The following is an 18,371-nucleotide window of genomic DNA, read 5'->3' as shown; positions in this document are numbered from 1 at the left end:
ATGGGTCCCAAGAAAGTTAGTGGTAAAGTTCAACTTAAGAAAATAGTTGTGAGGATGACGATAGAGGAAAAACAAAGAGATCATTTGTAAACATGAAAATGGTATGCGGGTTGTTGATATAGCTAGGCAGTACAACAAATCTTCAGGGGAAGGAGGAGGCAGTACAACAAATCTTCAGGGGAAGGAGGAGGCAGTAGAGGATTTCCCTTCATATGGTGTACAATATGGGAAGAAATGCAAACTTTTGTTGACAAGGCTCACCCAAATCATGCTGTAGCAGGCTATTGTGCTAACCTTTTTAATGAAAATGTGATGTCTCACTTCAGACAAGTGTAACAACGTAGGGAAAAACAAGTGTCGCTAAACAGGTTTTTAGCGAGAAAAACAAGCAGTGAGCCACAAGCAGGTCCTAGTGGTATGCAGGCAAAATGTAGGAGAGAGAGAGTACCCCAGAAAAGTCATAACTGCCTGATGTTATAATGGAAGGGGACTCCCCTTCCAAACACTAACACCTCTCCTCCCTTCCTCCTCACCATCTTCCAAACGCCAACAAGAGTCTTCATTCAAGGTAAGATATACATACTTTATTGTAGCTAGTACAAAATAAGTGTTATTCGGTATAAAATGTATTTTTAAGTTAATATTTTTGAGGGTGTGGAACGGACTAATTCAATTTGCATTATTTCTTATGGGAAAATTTGTTTTGGTTGACGATGCGTCTCTGGGAACGGATTACGATCGTAAACGAAGGTACCACTGTACCATATTCCTGATGGATTTAAATTTACTACATTGGATGATATCAAGTTTGTATGTGGATATCAAGTTTGTATGAGATAAATTATACATGTTTAGATTCATCCCAGGTAAATACTGGTATGCAAATAGAATTGTAGATTTATAGAACAAGTTACTGGGTAACATAACAGAGGATCACTGGAGTGTTTCAAGCATAGGTTAAACATTATCAGTATATGAACAAGTTTGAGTTAATATAAATAAGAGCTGTTTCATATGGTCAAGAGGCCATTTGCAACTTCATTTATTATTATTATGTTACATTTTATCACAGCCAAAGAGCTGCAGCAAACAGGCCCAACCTTATATTTTGAAGGCCAGATGTCATGGCAAATATTCTGGAATGTTTGTTACAGAGGTACACGCTGCAGTTGACTCCAGAACTCACAATATGAACTCCAGTATTTTTTATTTATTTATATATACAAGAGTTCTTACATTCTTGTACAGCCACTAGCACGCATAGCGTTTCAGGCAAGTCCTTAATCCTATGTTCCCCGGAATACGACCCCGCCAAATCGTTTAACAACCAGGTACCTATTTTACTGTTGGGTAAACAGAGGCTACAGTTAAGGATTGATGACAAGTAAATCCTCCCTGGCCAGGATACCAGTACCTTGTATTATGGTTGTTAACTTCTGGCTGTTTACAAAGTTGGGCCAGGTTGTACAGTCTGGTGCCCTGTTGTACAGTCTGGTTTAATGTTAGTCAATTTTGTGCAGTGTTGTGTAGTTTGGTGAAGTGTTGTGCAGTCTTGTTCAGCATTATAGTCTTGCACAGTGTTCTACAGTCTGAAGCAGTGTTGCACAGTTTGGTGTCCTCTTGTACAGTCTGGTGCTGTCTTGTAGTCAGTCCACAGCCATCGTGTAGGCGGCGACAGACACAGTCACACAGAACACTCAAGACACTGAACCCATGCCCATGGTCTACCTTACCTAACCCACTGTGCTTTCCACCTTTAGGCTGTCGTGGTCTGTTTTGTTTATTCTGACGATCGTAACATAAAATATACAACTCAAGTGCTAAGTGTTTTGTTTTTGAGGCAGTGCAGCCGAGTTGATAATTAAGGCTGGACAAGTTTTTGTGACTGCTATCATTGTCAATAAAGTTTGTGTGAGCGCTGTTGTCACCAGTAAAGTATTTGTGAGTGCTGTTGTCACCAGTAAAGTATTTGTGATTGCTGTTGTCACCAGTAAAGTATTTGTGAGTGCTGTTGTCACCAATAAAGTTTTTGTGAGTACTGTTGTCACCAGTAAAGTATTTATGAGTGCATTTTCATTAATAAAGCCTAAGTGAGTGCTGTGTCATCAATAAGTCTTGGTGAGATGTCATCATCAATAAAATCTTTCCACGTGCTATTGTCATCAATAAAGACTTTGTGAGTGCTGGTGACATCAGTTAAATTTTTGTGAGTGGTGCATTTGTCAATACAGTAGTTGGTGTGAGTCCTGTTATCAATAAAGTCTTGCCGAGTGCTGTTGTCCTTCAAATCAAAGTCTTTGCTAGTAATGTCAATGTCAATAAAGTCTTTGTGTGCGTTATTGTCATTAATAGTTATTATACACAGAGAAATCACAGTAACATGATACGTATATCAATGAGAAAATCCACAGGAGCCATGATGGGAATTCAAACCTATGTGCTGGGTTCAGATCCTCATCAGAATCCTGTGGATTTTCTCAGTAAAGTTTTATTTAGTTTTATTAATATTTTCAGATATTCATTAGCTTAATTAACCTATCAGGCAAAAGTACTAAGCTGGTATAACCAATATATCACCTGAAAGAGATATGAGGACAGTGAGGTGGGTTATATAGACAAGGAACTGGGATATGTGCAGATGGAGCTGGATATGAGGCCAAGGACCTGGAATATGAGGACAAAGACCTGGGAAATGTGGCCAATGAGCTTGGATAGGAGGTCAAGGAGCTGGGTTTTGAGGGCAGAGTGAAGGAATAGTCCTAAGCCATTTTAACCATTGGGGGATGAAATGTTAACCATCCAGAAGGGAGATCTGCATTTGTTTCCTGATGGTCGAAGTTGTCCTTAGTGGCTGGCAAACCATTGTTATTGTGTACATAAAATAATCACTGACACAGCCCATTCTTGATTACTAAACCATATACAAACATCTTCATTGAGAACTAGCAAATACAGTATATGTATAGTACACAATGGCACATACGAGTCCTCAGGTGGATCTAGAATGGCATAGAACTCCCTTACAATATTGAATTTTCTTGAAAGTTTAATAAAAAACAAATGAAATGTTAATATGGTGGACAGTGTCCCCTTTACCTAATAAGTCGCATTATAATGGATTGGTTAACTCCGCTAAAAATGTGATATCATCTGGGGATTAAAGTCAATATACCCCCCCCCCCCTCACATGGTCTTGACTTTCCATTACCTGGGTATGGGTATAGTTATACCAAGGACTATACCACAAGATCACAGCTGTTTTGTTCTCAACTCACAATTGAGGGTCCCAGGTTCGATTCCCGGACGGAACAGAAATAGTTGGGCACATTTCCTGTTGCCTAATGCATCTGTTCACCTAGCATTAAGTAGGTACCTCAGAGTCAGGCAACTGTTATGGGGTTGCATCCTGGGAAGGGTCAGTAGTTTAACCTTGGAGGCACCTCATTACAAGCCTAAAGTATATATACATATACAGGCTTCCTGACCCAACAAAATGAATTATTATTATTAGAATTATTATTATTAAAATTAATACCAACTTCTAGTTTGTTGGGACATTTAATTGTTTGTAACAAGCATATAATTGTTTTTCTGGTGTGTTTGTGTTTTCGGGTTGGCCACCATGAACTGGCATATTACAGAACATCCCAAAATGGTGGCTTATATTTTGGTGTTTCTCTTGTTTTGGACGATCGTCTTTTGTCCAGGTGAGCCTCCTTTGTCTTAGTGATCCATTTCTGTGTTGATGATCTTCTGTCTTGATGCTCTTCTTCTGTCTTGGTGATCCTCTTTTGGCTTGGTGATCCTCTTTTTGCCTTGGTGATCCTCATTTTGTCTTGGTGATCCTCTTGTGGTCTTGGCGATCTTCTTATGTCATAGTGATCCTCTTCTGAGGACCTGAGTGTGTGTTTTAAGGTCCCAAGAGTGTGCTTGGAGGACCTGAGGCCATGTTTGGAGGACCCGAGAGCATACTTGGAGGACCCAAGAGCATACTGTACTTGGAAAACCTGAGAGGCGTTTTTAGAGGTCCTGAAGGGCGTGCTTCGAAGACCTGAGGGTAAAAAGAAAAATATGTCAATACAGCAATGAACAATCAGTCATTAGTTAGTTTAGTTTAGTTCATTTATTATGCACCCCCATACCCATCTTGTGAGCGGTAATGGAAAGGGTTAAAGAGGCACATAATGGGCTCAGGGACTGAACCCCACAATTCATTTAGCTAAGCAAGTTACAATCTTGATGAGCTAGTTACAAAATTCAGTATAAGTCGTCACATCATCAATGGATTCGAGATCGATCACAAGTACAGTTTCTAAATTAAGCAACTGATATATGTGGAGAGCTAGTGTCACACTCGGTCATTACCTGCTGAATTGTGGGTCAATAAGAGCACTGCACCATCTCCTGTGTGAACCAAGGCAGTTGTATCCTGACACATGGCATGACCTAACCAGTGATATAATCTACTTGATAACCTCATTGTCAACACCAAGAGAACTGGTTCACAAGATGAGAGATATCACAGGATGGGACAGCCAAAGAGGCTTGGGGCCAATGCTTATTCCAGAGCAACTAATTTCTATATAAAAAAAAATAATTAGACATGTTTGACTTTTTGGGCTGTCTTTATGATTCCCGTTGTTGGGGACAGAAAGCCTGTTCTTAGGCTTATCGAAGTTCTCTAGCCCATCTATTAACCGTAACTAGGATGCAACCCACAACAGTTGCCTAAGTACCATTTCTCTTCTGCCTGGTGGGTCTCTCGATCATGAGACCCACCTTCCCCCTCCGGACTACACCCTGACTACACTCAGGGTGTAGTCCGGAGGGGGAGGAGACTACGTACGTCGGATGGTTGTTGGGGGTCGAGGGGGGAGGTGATGGGTGGTTTTAGGGGTTCGAGGGGGAGGGAAGAGGTGTTGGGTGGTTGTTTGGGGTCGAGAGGAAGGTGTAGGGGAGGATCTGAATGCATACTTGAGTGTGCTTGGAGGACCTGAGGTCATGCTTGCACCTGAGGACCTGAGGAATGTTGTGTGTGTTTGGGAGCACCTGAGTGTGTGCTTGTGTGTGTGTGTGTGTGTTGTAGGACCTGAGGCATGCTTGTGTGTGCTTGGGGGACCTGAGGCCATCCTTGTGTGTGCTTGGGGGACCTGAAGGCATGCTTGCATGTGAGGTACATGAGTGCATGCTTGCATGTGCTTGGAGTACCTGAGGGCATGCTTGTTTGTGCTTGGGGGACCAGAGGGCATGCCGTGTATGTGCTTGGGGGACCAGAGGGCATGCCGTGTATGTGCTTGGGGGACCTAAGCGCATGCCTGTATGTGCTTGGGGGACCTGAGAGCATGCTTGCATGTGCTTGGGTATCTGTGGCATGCTTGCGTGTGTTTGGGGGGAACATGAGTGTACTCACCTATTTGTGCTTGCGGGGGTTGAGCTTAGGCTCTTTGGTCCCGCTTCTTGTGTGCTTGTGTGAATGTGGTAGGACCTGAGGATGTGGTTGCATGTGCTTGGAGGACCTGAGGGCGTGCTTGGAGGAGGTGGGGCGTGCGTGTGTGTACAGTAACAACGACAGATAGTGGTGGCTAGTGTCCAAGATAGGCATGAGATAGCATGATAACTGGTGGAGTATATGGTCCAGATATACTGTACTCGCCAGGCGGCGCCAAGACCTATATCTGATATATTACACACCTGGTACTGGTGAGTCATCAAGTACTTACGAAACCTGTATATCTTTTAACAACCACGGCGGCTGTGTTTTCATTTATTAAACAGTTTATGAGCTCCGAAGCACTTTGAGGTTATTTATAACAGTAATAACTTTTGGTTGTGAGGTTTCAAAGCCCATAAATTGTTTAATATGTGTAAAGAAAACCGCCATAAGCGAGGAACGATGAATAGGTTTAGTAAATGGTTTGATGAGTCGTAATCAGGATCACAAAATGGGCCAGAGATAGGCTATTCACTTCTATTTTCAGTTAGTAATTTAAATGTTTTTCATCGAGGATTATTGTAGAGAACTCTTGTGTGCCCGTCATTATGACGTCACCAAAAATGGGAGACCGTGTGCGCGTGACGTTATGACGTCAACTAATTAGAACGTGTGCGCCTGAAGTCCTGACGTCTCCACCCATTCAGAGAACGTCTGCGTGACGTCATGACATCACCAACCAATCAAAAAACGTATGTGCGCGACGTCATGACCAGATCCCCATAGACTGAGCTGGTCAGTGTAGCCAGATCTTTGGCGCCATATCCTGACCAAACCTCGGTACGTTTATGCGTGAGAATGCCAGCCGTAAAGTTGGCGACCAACTCCGATGTACAACGCTATATATATCAGTCCATCCTCCTAAAATGACAGCACTTACAGTAATTATTTGGTGGAACGTAGTACGTAGTGATGGACCACCAAAAAGGCCTCGCTTTGTATTATTGAATTAGGACAAATGGGAAAGAGAACTGCAACATAAATAAAAGTTGTAACCTAACCTCTCCTAGCAATCTTAGGCCTAATACACGCTATCTTAGGCCTAATACACGCTATCTTAGGCCTAATACACGCTATCTTAGGCCTAATACACGCTATCTTAGGCCTAATACACCCTATCTTAGGCCTAATATAGTAGATATATGTGCTATACTAGGCCTAGGAATGTTTTAAGTTTTTTTCGGACTACAATAGGGAAAAACGAAAGTACTTTTGTACAAAAATACCAAAAAGTGAACTTTTTGATGGTCTACCAACCATCTACCAACAATTTCAAAAAGTTGGTACTTTTTGAAAGTACCAACACTACGCATTGGTACTTTCGACCAAAGAGTTACTGTAAGTAGTCATTTCAGGAGGATGGGTTGTATATTTTGGATATAATTTTTCCGTAGTTATGCAAAAATTGGCAGTCAATTTTTGGGGGGTTCACGTGATGAAATGTTAACGTGTATTTATACCGAGGAATCATTTTTAGCATTAAACAATTACATTAAGCAGTATTTTCGACTAGGTACGAGTGTGTCACATGGGAATGTTTTATACGGAGACAAGCATTTTATCTACTGACAAATGTCGTATTGTATATGCTTTGTGGCCGTTTGTTATTAAAGATGTCAGGAAAATGTCATGGTGTTCAGATACAGAGGCGAAGTGACAAAATTTAAACCTGACTATTAGATAAGATTGTTTAATACAGCAAATTGGTGGAGTATCACTTCTTAATCAGTAAGGTACTCTGGCGGCGGTGTGTACGAAATATTATGGTGGTTACCGTGTGTGTGTGGAGGGGGGGGGCCATGGTAGTTATGGTGGGTGAGACAAAACATGGTAGTTATGGTGGGTGTGAAGAACATGGTGTTAGTAGTGGGATCAGGACCTACGATGGCAACAATCTTGGGTTGCCCCTCCCCTTCCCCCCCCCCTCCCCAAATGTTGTAGGAATGTTCCTGCAACTGCCCCCCCCCCCCTCCCCAAATGTTGTAGGAATGTTCCTGCAACTGCCCCCCCCCCCTTCCCTCCTCCTTGGGGTGAGTAAATATTGCATCCTGAGGATGTGTATACTCACCTAGTTGTGCTTGCGGGGGTTGAGCTTCGGCTCTTTGGTCCTGCCTCTCAACAGTGCGTGTGTGTGTGTGTGTGTGTGTGTGTGTGTGTGTGTGTGTGTGTGTGTGTGTGTGTGTGTGCGCGCACGTGCGTGCATGCGTGTGCACTCACCTAATTGTGCTTGCGGGGGTTGAGCTCTGACTCTTTAGTCCAGAGAGGGTGTGTGTGTGTGTGTGTGTGTGTGTGTGTGTGTGTGTGTGTGTGTGTGTGTGTGTGTGTGTGTGTGTGTGTGTGTGTGTATTCACCTAGTTGTGCTTGCGGGGGTTGAGCTCTGCTCTTTCGGCCTGCCTCTCAACTGTCAATCAACTATTTCTAACTACTACTACTACTTTTTTTCACATCTCACACACAAACACACCCCAGGAAGCAGCCCGTGACAGCTGACTAACTCCCAGGCACCTATTTTACTGCTAGATAACAGGGGCATTGGGTGAAAGAAACTCTACCCATTGTTTCTGGCCAGCGCCCGGGATCGAACCCGGGACCACGGGATCACGTGCTCCCTCCCCGTGTGTGTGTGTGTGTGTTAGAAATATATGTAGTAGGTATGATAGAGGAAAATAGGTCTGGAATCAGTACATTAGTCAACCGACTGTTAGATAGGCGAGATAACATTATATATATATATATATATATATATATATATATATATATATATATATACATATATATATATATATATATATATATATATATATATATATATATATATACACATTATAAAATTTTCAGTAGCCATTATGCTAGCAAGTGAAAACTTCCTTCATCGTGCCTGTACCTGCATAACTTTGGGGAGTGCACATGTTTAGCTCAACATGCCTCCCCCCCCACCCCACTCCCCCCCCCCTCACTCCCCCCACCCCACTCCCCCCCCCCCCGCCCCACACTAATAGCAACACCCAACTAGTAGCAATACTCAAACAATAGCAAGATCGTAGTAATAGCAACACCATGACAATAACAACACTAATAATAGCCATATTCAAATAACAAAGAGTATTATAAGGCACCTTAATAATGGAAATCACTAACATGATGTATCAATGAGAAAGTCAGTTGAAGCACTGCGGGGACTCGAACCCTTGTACCCCCCAAGTTGCGCACCCTACCTCTATACCACCTCTGGATCATGTGGTCCAGAGGTAAGGGGCGCGGCTTGGGAGTACCCAGGTCGAGGGTTCGAATATCCCACAGTTCTCCAATAGATTTTCTCAATAGCTGCACTGATAATATCAGCATAATATGAGTACCGTAAAAATATCATCGCCAGTACTAAGCACAATGTAAACACCCCTATTGGGTGAGGACCCCTATTGGGTGAGGACCCCTGTTGGGTGAGGACCCCTGTTGGGTGAGGACCCCTGTTGGGTGAGGACCCCTGTTGGGTGAGGACCCCTGTTGGGTGAGGACCCCTGTTGGGTGAGGACCCCTATTGGGTGAGAACCCCTATTGGGTGAGGACCCTTATTGGGTGAGGACCCCTATTGGGTGTTGCTAACGCAAATAATAGTACTGGATGAGCATCATAACAATGACACGCATAAAAACGAGAGTGCGTGCATGAACGCATGTACAAGCCGCCGGCGCACGCACTAACGCAAGCAACTACACTAAAATACTCATTCCATCTTCTAATATATGATAATAAGTAACACTTTCAAGTACCGTCTGTCTTTGTCATGTGTCTCATCAAGTGGTTATCAAAAGTCTATATAATCATATCTCATCATCATTTTTATTGGACAATAACAAAAGTTCAATAGTTATTGTCCAATCCATTCGCAACTGTGAAAATTCATAATAAATTAGGACATGAAATCGTTGTAATATATTATAATGTAAAATTTGTTTTGCCATCGTCCGCAATGAATGCAAGTCACATCGTACACAAGACGGTTCGCCAGCGGATTATACCAACTATCAAGTCATGCCATACCCGACCGCGCCTAATACAGCCTAACGTGGTTAATATATCCTAATCTAACAATATTTACTACTTTAACAGAAACATGAGCGTTGTAAACGATCTGACCATACTCCTTGCCCTGTCCTCAGGTTCGGCTTGTCCTACCGGCTACAAGTCACATCGTACGTAAGACGATTTGCTAGCGGATTTTGAAACCTACTTAACCCAACCCAACAGAGCCCAATACATTTTAACATAACGTAATTTTACATAATTTTAACATAAGCTAATACAACCTAGGATAACAATTTATACGCTTTAACAAACATAAAACAATTCGTTGAAGCGTCTTGTGTCCGAAACGACCATACCCCGTTCGACAGACGGTTTGTCTCGCTAACCGGCAGACGGCAAGACGCCGGAACACATGACTCGATTTTTCCCATTAGGTCTCGTCAGGCATTTGTTTTCAACGGTCCGTATTGATACGACGCCGGGCTCACTTATCTCCAGGGGTCACGTGAAAGATGATAGATAGGTTGATAGATTTTTAATGTTTTCTGGCTAATTCTTCGGAAGGAGAAGGTGCCCGGCGCCGGCTTGGCTAGGAGATTGCGGGTGTTAGTGGGCTGCTGGTGTGCCCTGAGGGCGTGGTGGGCCGCTGGCTCTTGCTCTGCCGGAGTTCACCGGAACCTTTCCCCATTTGGGCACGAGTTTAGGCGGGGCCATGGCATTTCTGCCCCGTCTTCGACTACCCATTGTTTTCTGTGTGGGGCGGAGGACGGCACCTTCCTTCCTCAAGAGCTACCAGAACATCCGCCTACCTGTGTGTCATCCGTCGCAAGGCGTGTTCGCTTCTGCCAACACAAGACGCAAAGCTTTGCGTTTTACTCCTTAGGGAACGCTGGGAGAACATCCGGCATCACTGCCGTCATGGCCCTAAACTGAACAAGAACAGAGTGGCTCACAAACTTTTATCATATAGGACCCCAGGCGACGACCCCCCCCCCCCCCCCAACTAAATTATTGAATTTGGACATACCAGAAAAGTTGTTCTATTTGTTGCTAATGAATCCTAGCCTAATCCACCCTATCAGAGGCCTAATATAGTACTCAAGTGTCCCGGTAGCACAGTTGGCTTCGTTTTTTATTCACAATTGGGAATTCCAGGTTCGCGTCCATGCCAGGACAGAAATGGTTGGGCGCATTTCCTATCACCTAATGCCCCGGTTCACCTAGCAGTAAATAGGTACCCGAGAGTTAGTCAGCTTGTTGTGGAGTTGCATCCTGGGGGAGGCTCAGTAATTCGACCCAAGGGGAGCACCTCGGTATAAGCCTAAGATGTATGTTATGTACACACTTGCTGTATTTTTTTTATTTAATTTTGCCCCGAGGGGCAAGTTTATTGAGCAGCGCAATTCATCCCGTGAGTGAACACACCGCCATAGCAGCATGTACAACACTCCCCAAGTAGGAAGAAAACCCGCTGGGTTGTTCATCCTGTCACTTGTACCCAGACACAGCTGGGACTTGCTTAACTGTCGGGCCCCCGACACAGTGAATTATAAGTATTATTATATATGTGCTATACTAGACCTAGGAATATTTAAGTTTGGTTTTTAGCAATATTTTTTTCCGACCTCTAAAATGAATGGTACAAAATTCTACTTTCTATTTGGCCATCACCGCATAGTTACAAAAAGGTACTATCATATCAGGATGGGTTGAATTATCTACACTATGTACTTGAACTATTTACCTGTTAGGGCAAACATCAAAACAATTGTTATACAAAGAAAAGGTACAATCATATTGTTTTCCTTTCATCATGTTGCGGACCCCACCCTATGGGTCCTCGGAGTAGTTTGTGGGTCCCCGGAGTAGTTTGTGGGTCCCCGGAGTAGTTTGTGGGTCCCCGGAGTAGTTTGTGGGTCCCCGGAGTAGTTTGTGGGTCCCCGGAGTAGTTTGTGGAGCCCTGGAGTAGTCGTCTCTGGACTGTCCCCATCCCACGTGATCCTGGTGTTTCTCTCTCTATCCACCCTTCTTTTGATAGTTTAATACCTTCATCCACCCCTTCTTTAAGCATCATCCACCCCTCCCCCCTCTCTACGCAACATTCATCCCTTTATATGCATCCTCCATCTCCCCTTCTCTGTCCTTACGTCTGCTTAAACCAGGCTACCCCTGCTACCTCGTGCTCCCCGACCCCCACCCCTCGTTCTCCCCCATCCCACCCCACGTTCTCCCCCATCCCACCCCTCGTTCTCCCCCATCCCACCCCACGTTCTCCCCGACCCCCACCCCTCGTTCTCCTCCATCCCACCCCACGTTCTCCCCGACCCCCACCCCTCGTTCTCCCCCATCCCACCCCACGTTCTCAAGGCTGAGGGGCGTAGAGATTGGCGTGTTATTGGTCCAGTGAACTTCATTCTGCAGCCGTCTCATAAAATTCTGTTCTGTGGCTGAGAGAGGAAGGAGAGGGTGGGAGGGGAGACTAAAGGATACGTAGTTACCTAATAGTGACTACGGGCATGTGAGGTCTAGCTCTTTGTGCCTCGCCTGCTACACTTGTTCCACCTGGTGTTTTGATTTTTCCTGACCTTCAAGTATTTTGGGTGAATTGAACGTGAAAAATGTGCCTTAGGGAGAAAGGATGTAAATTTGGGAAGAGAATTTAATTAACCAGGGCGTATCTGCTTTATCGGCCGGCGCTTCGTGGGGCCTCAGTAGCCTAACTGAGCCGCCTCCCGTGTTTCGTTAGTTCACTTTCACACATAGGCCTACTGCACCAGGAGGGCAGTTGGCCGCATTTTATTCTTTTTTTTTTCACAATTTTCGATGTTGAGCTCTTGGACGACTACAAGTTCGTTGGAGAAATAAGACATTAATGTAGTGAATATTAAGTATTAATTTTTACTTGAACTTGTGGCTCCACAGTGGAAACATTAGCACAGCTTGACCAATGAAACTGGAGATACAGCCCAAGACAGCCAATAAGATAACAAGGGATAGAAAGTGACCAATCAGGATCTAGAGTGGCTTCTTTCTGCGCCAATCAAGACGCAGGGTGGCATGTGTACCTGAGTAGAAGCAAGTTGTCAGAAGGCTACGCTATTTACCACAATGTTTGGTGGGCATTGGTTTGTGTGGTGGGCGAGTGGTGGCGGCGGAGGTGGTGGTGATGGGGAAGCCCCGTCACTCGGGTGCTGACAACGAGCCCAGCCATCGGGCCCCGTGCATAGCTGGACTTGGTACCCCGCGCCCAAACGCTTGGCCGACATAGACTGCCAGAAACCCGCCCCGCGACACAGCCAATTCCCTCGCCGCTACCCGTCATGTATTCCCAGTAACTCCTCTACTAGGATATTTTGGCCAACTAAATCACTCCGCTCATATATTCGTGAAACGTGTTCGCAGATTGTTGAACTGTGCACAAAGGGAACTCATTACATTGCAATTAAACCTTGAAACTGCTGAATCGGAAAACTTTAGCGAGACTCGGCAGAGGACAGATGAAAATTGTCTAAGAGCAGCTACTGTGAGAATACAGCATGCACACCTTTTTATACCCGGGATACCCTGGCTATCGTAAGTAATACTGCCACAGTAGACAGAGTTACTCTCAGAGTGACTCTGTTATCCTCTCGAGTGACACCCGTCACGGCCAGGTGCCTTATATAACGCCTCTTCCTTATACTTCCCAAGGATCCTTAAGCCGTGTCTTCCTTACACTAGACAAGGAGCCTTATCCCGCCTCTTCCTTACACTTAATAAGGATTCGTTTATTCTTACACTGCTGCTGATCTCTTACCATACATTTCCTGCCTCACAGAACTCAACAGCACATTTGCTGGTTATTCTGCTTGAGGCTAGTCATAGCTAGTACAAGCATAGCCAGCACCAAACTGGTGTCGGGCCATCCCAAAGCAGTATTACTACTAGTACCAAACTGGTGTCGAGCTTTCCCAAAGCGGTATTACTACTGATAACAAACTGGTGTTGGCCTATCCCAAAGCGGTATTACAGGTATCGTTAGTGTCAGTGGACCAACGAATGCCTATACCTTCCTACAAAATGGCTCATTATAGGTTAACACCTTTCAACTTCAACCAAGAACTAGTTTTGGTAATTGCCTTACGCTCTTTGACCCAACCTAATATTACCTGCTAATAGTTGGCATGTAGCTCATTGAATTGGCTAATATTCTCAGGTACACCGCTAGTCTTAAAAAATAAACGTTTCCCATTACATTAAACCTTAGCAGTGAATCCAACACATATTTTAATCAAGCCTAATTTGATAAAGAGTCGACTGTACCTGAAAGAGTCTTAACTAGCTGCGACATTCAAGATGATTGATTCTTTTCAAACTATCCCATGGAAGCTAAAGCGTAGCGCATGTCTGAAGGGCAGTATTGAGCACGATGCCTAGGGGCGGGTTGTGGCGTCGCGGGCGTGCACGCCTGGCGCGTAAAACCACTCAGGTTATACGGGCTCACCATAGCCCGTGCTACTTGGAACTTTGTTCCAGGTAGCAAATTTTTAACAACCACCACCACTCAGGTTAGCACATTAACTCTGTGTTTCAGTAGCTTCCATTACACGTTTGTTTTACGTCCTTAGTACGCGCCTGTACCGTGTGCGTTTAACAATGACGTATGTGCAGATTGGTCCAGATTCATGTTGATAATGGGGAGTGTTCAGGTTCATGTAAAAGCAATATATTACAGTATAGTACATTTGAAGCTGGTGTGTTTGTTTAGCATGCAAGGAAGGCTCCCCGGATATTTCTGCAAGATGTTAGGTTACCACACATGCTAAAATATTAACCAAACCCCTCGTGTTCAGTTGTCGTATGATACAGGTTATATACGTTTCAATAGGCCTTAAGATATGAGGATGGACAATAAAAAAATGAGGACTTAGTCTTCATGAATGAGAAGTTGGTGTTTTTAGGGGAAGTAGGACAAGATTCCCTCATTAAGACTCAATGTTTACATTCGGTATTATGTATAATTTAGTATCTTGCGAGTACAATTCATAAATACTCAGTTGTTTTCTACCTTGTCATTTTGGAAGGTGGGGGGGGGGAGCAAAACCTATGTGTAAAGTGTATGCATGTGTGTACCAATGAAAGTATTATGTATAATACATAATGCATTTTTGCGTGAGAATAACGAAATGCAATATTGCAGAAATGCTGGCGGGTCGAGGGCTGCCAACTGTACCCGAGGAGGACTTTCTTCCTGAAGTTGGCGAGACGCCCGAACTGCCACCGAACTCTCCGCTCAACGCCTCCCCGCTCCAGTACACTGCCAGGGTCACCACTGCTTTCCTCGAGTCCACTTCTCCCACCAACTCACCATCACACAAGCCCCCCACCCACCAGCACTCTCCAGTCTACAGGAGCACCCAAATACCTATCCAACAAGAGCAGCAGCAGCCCGATCAGGCGCAGCTGGTAGCCCTGCCCGCTCAGTCTCCCCCAATATCCTACCAAACATCCCTGGCGAGGTCTCCTCTCCTCACCTCTCAACCCCAGCAGACGATACAGCCCCAGCAGCCTTCCTCGTCCCAGCTGCAACACCAGCAGCCTCACACTCCGCCCCAACAATCTCATACACCTCCCCAGCAGCAGCAGCAGCAGCTGCAGCAACAGTCACCCGGTTCTCCTCGCCTGCAGCAGCAACAACAGCAGCAACAACAACAGGCTCCACGCTCTTTCATCCGAAGGCACAGTCAGCATGACCTTAGCACACAGCATCAGGCAGTTTCACACCATGACAACCCCTTCGCCATCCCTAAGGTAGGTATCATGAATATACCAACAACTAGATAACATACATCATATTCACACCTGCTGTATAATGTCATACAGCAGTGATGCACACATGCTTATACAGACACGCCGTCTGTATGTATCAATACGTGCTACGGCATCACCATGTGTACTCACCTGTACTAGGTGACTACACGCGCTGATGCCGTAGCACGTATTGATACACGCCACATACAATAATACCACAATGCTCTGTTAAACCTGCACTATCTTACGATTTAGTCTGAACACACTTGCTAAGGTGCACAACCTGTCGGAGTGCCAGCACTCACACCTGGCACACTGGTCCTATGAAAATGCCCTTTTTATTATCACTGGTGAGCCGACCTCCATCGCCTGCCACGGTCCGCACCCACAAGCAGACCGACTAACGGCCTCAACTTGACTGGTCTGCCCTGAAAGTGGCTATAAAGGAGGGGTAGAAGCGGCTGCTTCACCGCCAGGAACCTGGAGAGGCCACAGCGGGTGCCAGCGGGCCTGCAGGTGTGGGTGAGTGGTATGAAGGGCCTGTGGAGGAAATATGATGAGTATGTAGGCAGCTGCTCCTCCCCAAAGGCGGCGATACAGCAGCAGTTCCTGCAACAGGCGGACGGCAGGCCGAGGCCCACCCTCACACCACACACAAACAGCAAACTTTATCATGTATCCAAACTTGTCGGCGGCACATTCGATAAAATTCGTCTCTTGTGCGCGGAGGGGTATATATACTATTGGGGGCGGGGCCGGCGCGAGGCGGGGCTTAAGAGACCGGCTTGGGGAGGGGGAACGCGGGTCGCTCAAGAAGGGGGTTACGTCTAACTGCGAACTCTGAACACATGGTTGTGTAACGTATTGATGCATTGACATTTATAATACTTAATTCAAACTGAGGAAATTGTGAACTCCATATAGTACTCGAATGCTTTATTTATTGGAAAAAGTTGGGTTATGTGTTTGTGAGGCGAGATTAACTTGGGTACGTAACCAGTGTTAAGGTTCCCGCCAGTACCAGTTGGAGGGGGGGTTGGTGGGGGAGCAAGTATGTAATGGGCGGGACTTAGTGGCGTGATGGGGCAACCACGTGATGACCACGTGGAAGGTGGCGCCGCCGTCCCTGTTACCAACCCTCCTCCTCTTCCATGCTCACATAATACACTTCTCTGCTAGCTTCCACCTAAACACGCCATATGTACATTTTGAACTAAGAAGGAGTCTTATTTTCCCTCTCGCTTTACGTTTAGACAATAATATGCATGTTACATCAGAGAACTTTAATAATTGATACAAACATTTGCAGCATTAAACCAGATTAACCCGTGAATCTGGAATAGTTAACATTGACAATACTTCTGAAAGGGCAGAAGTACAGCGTTCTGTACAGAAATAAAAGAGTTTATTGTGCAGCGTCATTTATTCTGTATGAAAATACCACAGGAGGATGAAACCAGCTAGATATGTTCATCTCGTCACTTCTGTTAGGGTGACAACGAGTAGACCATTATGGGCTACTTAGTGTCCAATAATGCTTTTGGTTCGAGAATGTCAGTTACGTGTCCAATGTTTAGAGTAGCTCACACACTAATGTTTGTATAGAATCTATTGCACCTTCTTATAAATATAAGTAACAAAGGCTACTGTATAGATAATTCCTTTGGTTGAGCAAACTCTGCTCTAGAGCCAGTAGCACTGCTCTAGAGCCAATAGCACTGCTCTAGAGCCAGTAGCACTGCTCTAGAGCCAGTAGCACTGCTCTAGAGCCAGTAGCACTGCTCTAGAGCCAGTAGCACTGCTCTAGAGCCAGTAGCACTGCTCTAGAGCCAGTAGCACTGCTCTAGAGCCAGTAGCACTGCTCTAGAGCCAGTAGCACTGCTCTAGAGCCAGTAGCTCTGCTCTAGTACCAGTAGCACTGCTCTAGAGCCAGTAGCACTGCTCTAATACCAGTCGATATCATTGGCAGGACTGATATTACTTTATCCGCCATAACAATAATGTAGGGTGTTGAAACTGACGATAATGTTGTGGGGTCGAGCATTCGTTTATCCGTGACGGTTGTAGAGTACAGTCAACATGCCAGCCTTGAAGAGTGCTCATGTAATTAGGTGTTTATGCAATCTAGTTCTCGTAACCCAGGTTTTTGTTGTGTTTTTATACTGGTTCACGAGTTTCTTATCTGAGAGTTACAACCGAGGCCAGCCGGCTGGGCTGGTGGGTTTGTCCTTCATGTGGCGGCAGAGGGCATCCTAGCACCACACAATGACTGCATGTGTAAATATAGAACTCTGTGTCCCCTGGGTCATGACAGGACCTTATGGCTGATAGTTTATATCTGATAAGATAAATGAGCCTCGTCGCGCTTTCCTTCTCTTGTGAGGAATTCTTCCAGCACGTATACCAAGTTTTCAAACCCCGATGTGTAAACACTTTTAAAATGGGCTCATGTTAATTAGTCAGTGTATGGACATGTGGGCCCCAGACCTGGCGCTGGAACCAACGGGTTATTGAAGGTTATTACTGTAGTTGCATTGTGAAGAGCTGTATAGTTAGTGGCACTAAGTGCCTACTTCTCTTACAGATGTTATTTGCTGTTGGGTTACCCCTGGAAAATCCATCACTATAGGTCTAATAAGGCATATAAGTTATAAGGCATATAACGGAGATAAGACAAACATTGTAGGTGTTTGGCATGACTGTCATGTACGGCCACGAACAGTGCCTGACCCCCACTGCTCCACGGCTCTTAACAGCTCACAGTCTGCACTACACAGACACGGTATCAACTGATAAATAACTGATAACTCCACGGTTCGAATCTCCTAGAGCCCAGGTGAATGGTACGAACTGATAACTTTCGTGAGGTATCGCCACACACACACACACACACACACACACACACACACACACACACACACACACACACACACACACACACACACACACACACACACACACACACACACACACACTGATATAAATATGTACTGCAATAGACTAGGGTGCGTCTGGCCGTGGAAAAGGGGCACCCAGGTGCCTGAACGCCAGACAATATGCCAAC

General features: G+C 45.0%; 1 protein-coding gene and 1 long non-coding RNA gene across 4 annotated transcripts in view; one reads left to right on the top strand and one right to left on the bottom strand.

Moving 5' to 3' along the window:
- The window catches only part of Mondo (MLX interacting protein mondo), a 109,987-nt gene that overhangs the window by 67,936 nt on the left and 23,680 nt on the right, over window positions 1-18,371 (top strand). For all 3 annotated transcript variants that reach the window (XM_045761268.2, XM_045761266.2, XM_045761267.2), the window contains one exon: window positions 14,697-15,307. In XM_045761268.2, the coding sequence (XP_045617224.2) occupies window positions 14,697-15,307 (611 nt within the window). The remainder of the gene's footprint in view (window positions 1-14,696; window positions 15,308-18,371) is intronic.
- Window positions 1,191-15,986, bottom strand: LOC123769868 (uncharacterized). Its single transcript, XR_006774289.2, has 2 exons — window positions 15,591-15,986; window positions 1,191-4,051 (listed from the first exon to the last, which is right to left on the bottom strand). It is a non-coding gene; the product is annotated as an uncharacterized lncRNA (long non-coding RNA).

The sequence above is a fragment of the Procambarus clarkii genome, chromosome 45 (genome assembly GCF_040958095.1).
Source record: "Procambarus clarkii isolate CNS0578487 chromosome 45, FALCON_Pclarkii_2.0, whole genome shotgun sequence".
Taxonomy (NCBI): domain Eukaryota; kingdom Metazoa; phylum Arthropoda; class Malacostraca; order Decapoda; family Cambaridae; genus Procambarus; species Procambarus clarkii.
This window is presented reverse-complemented; position numbering and strand designations above follow the sequence as displayed.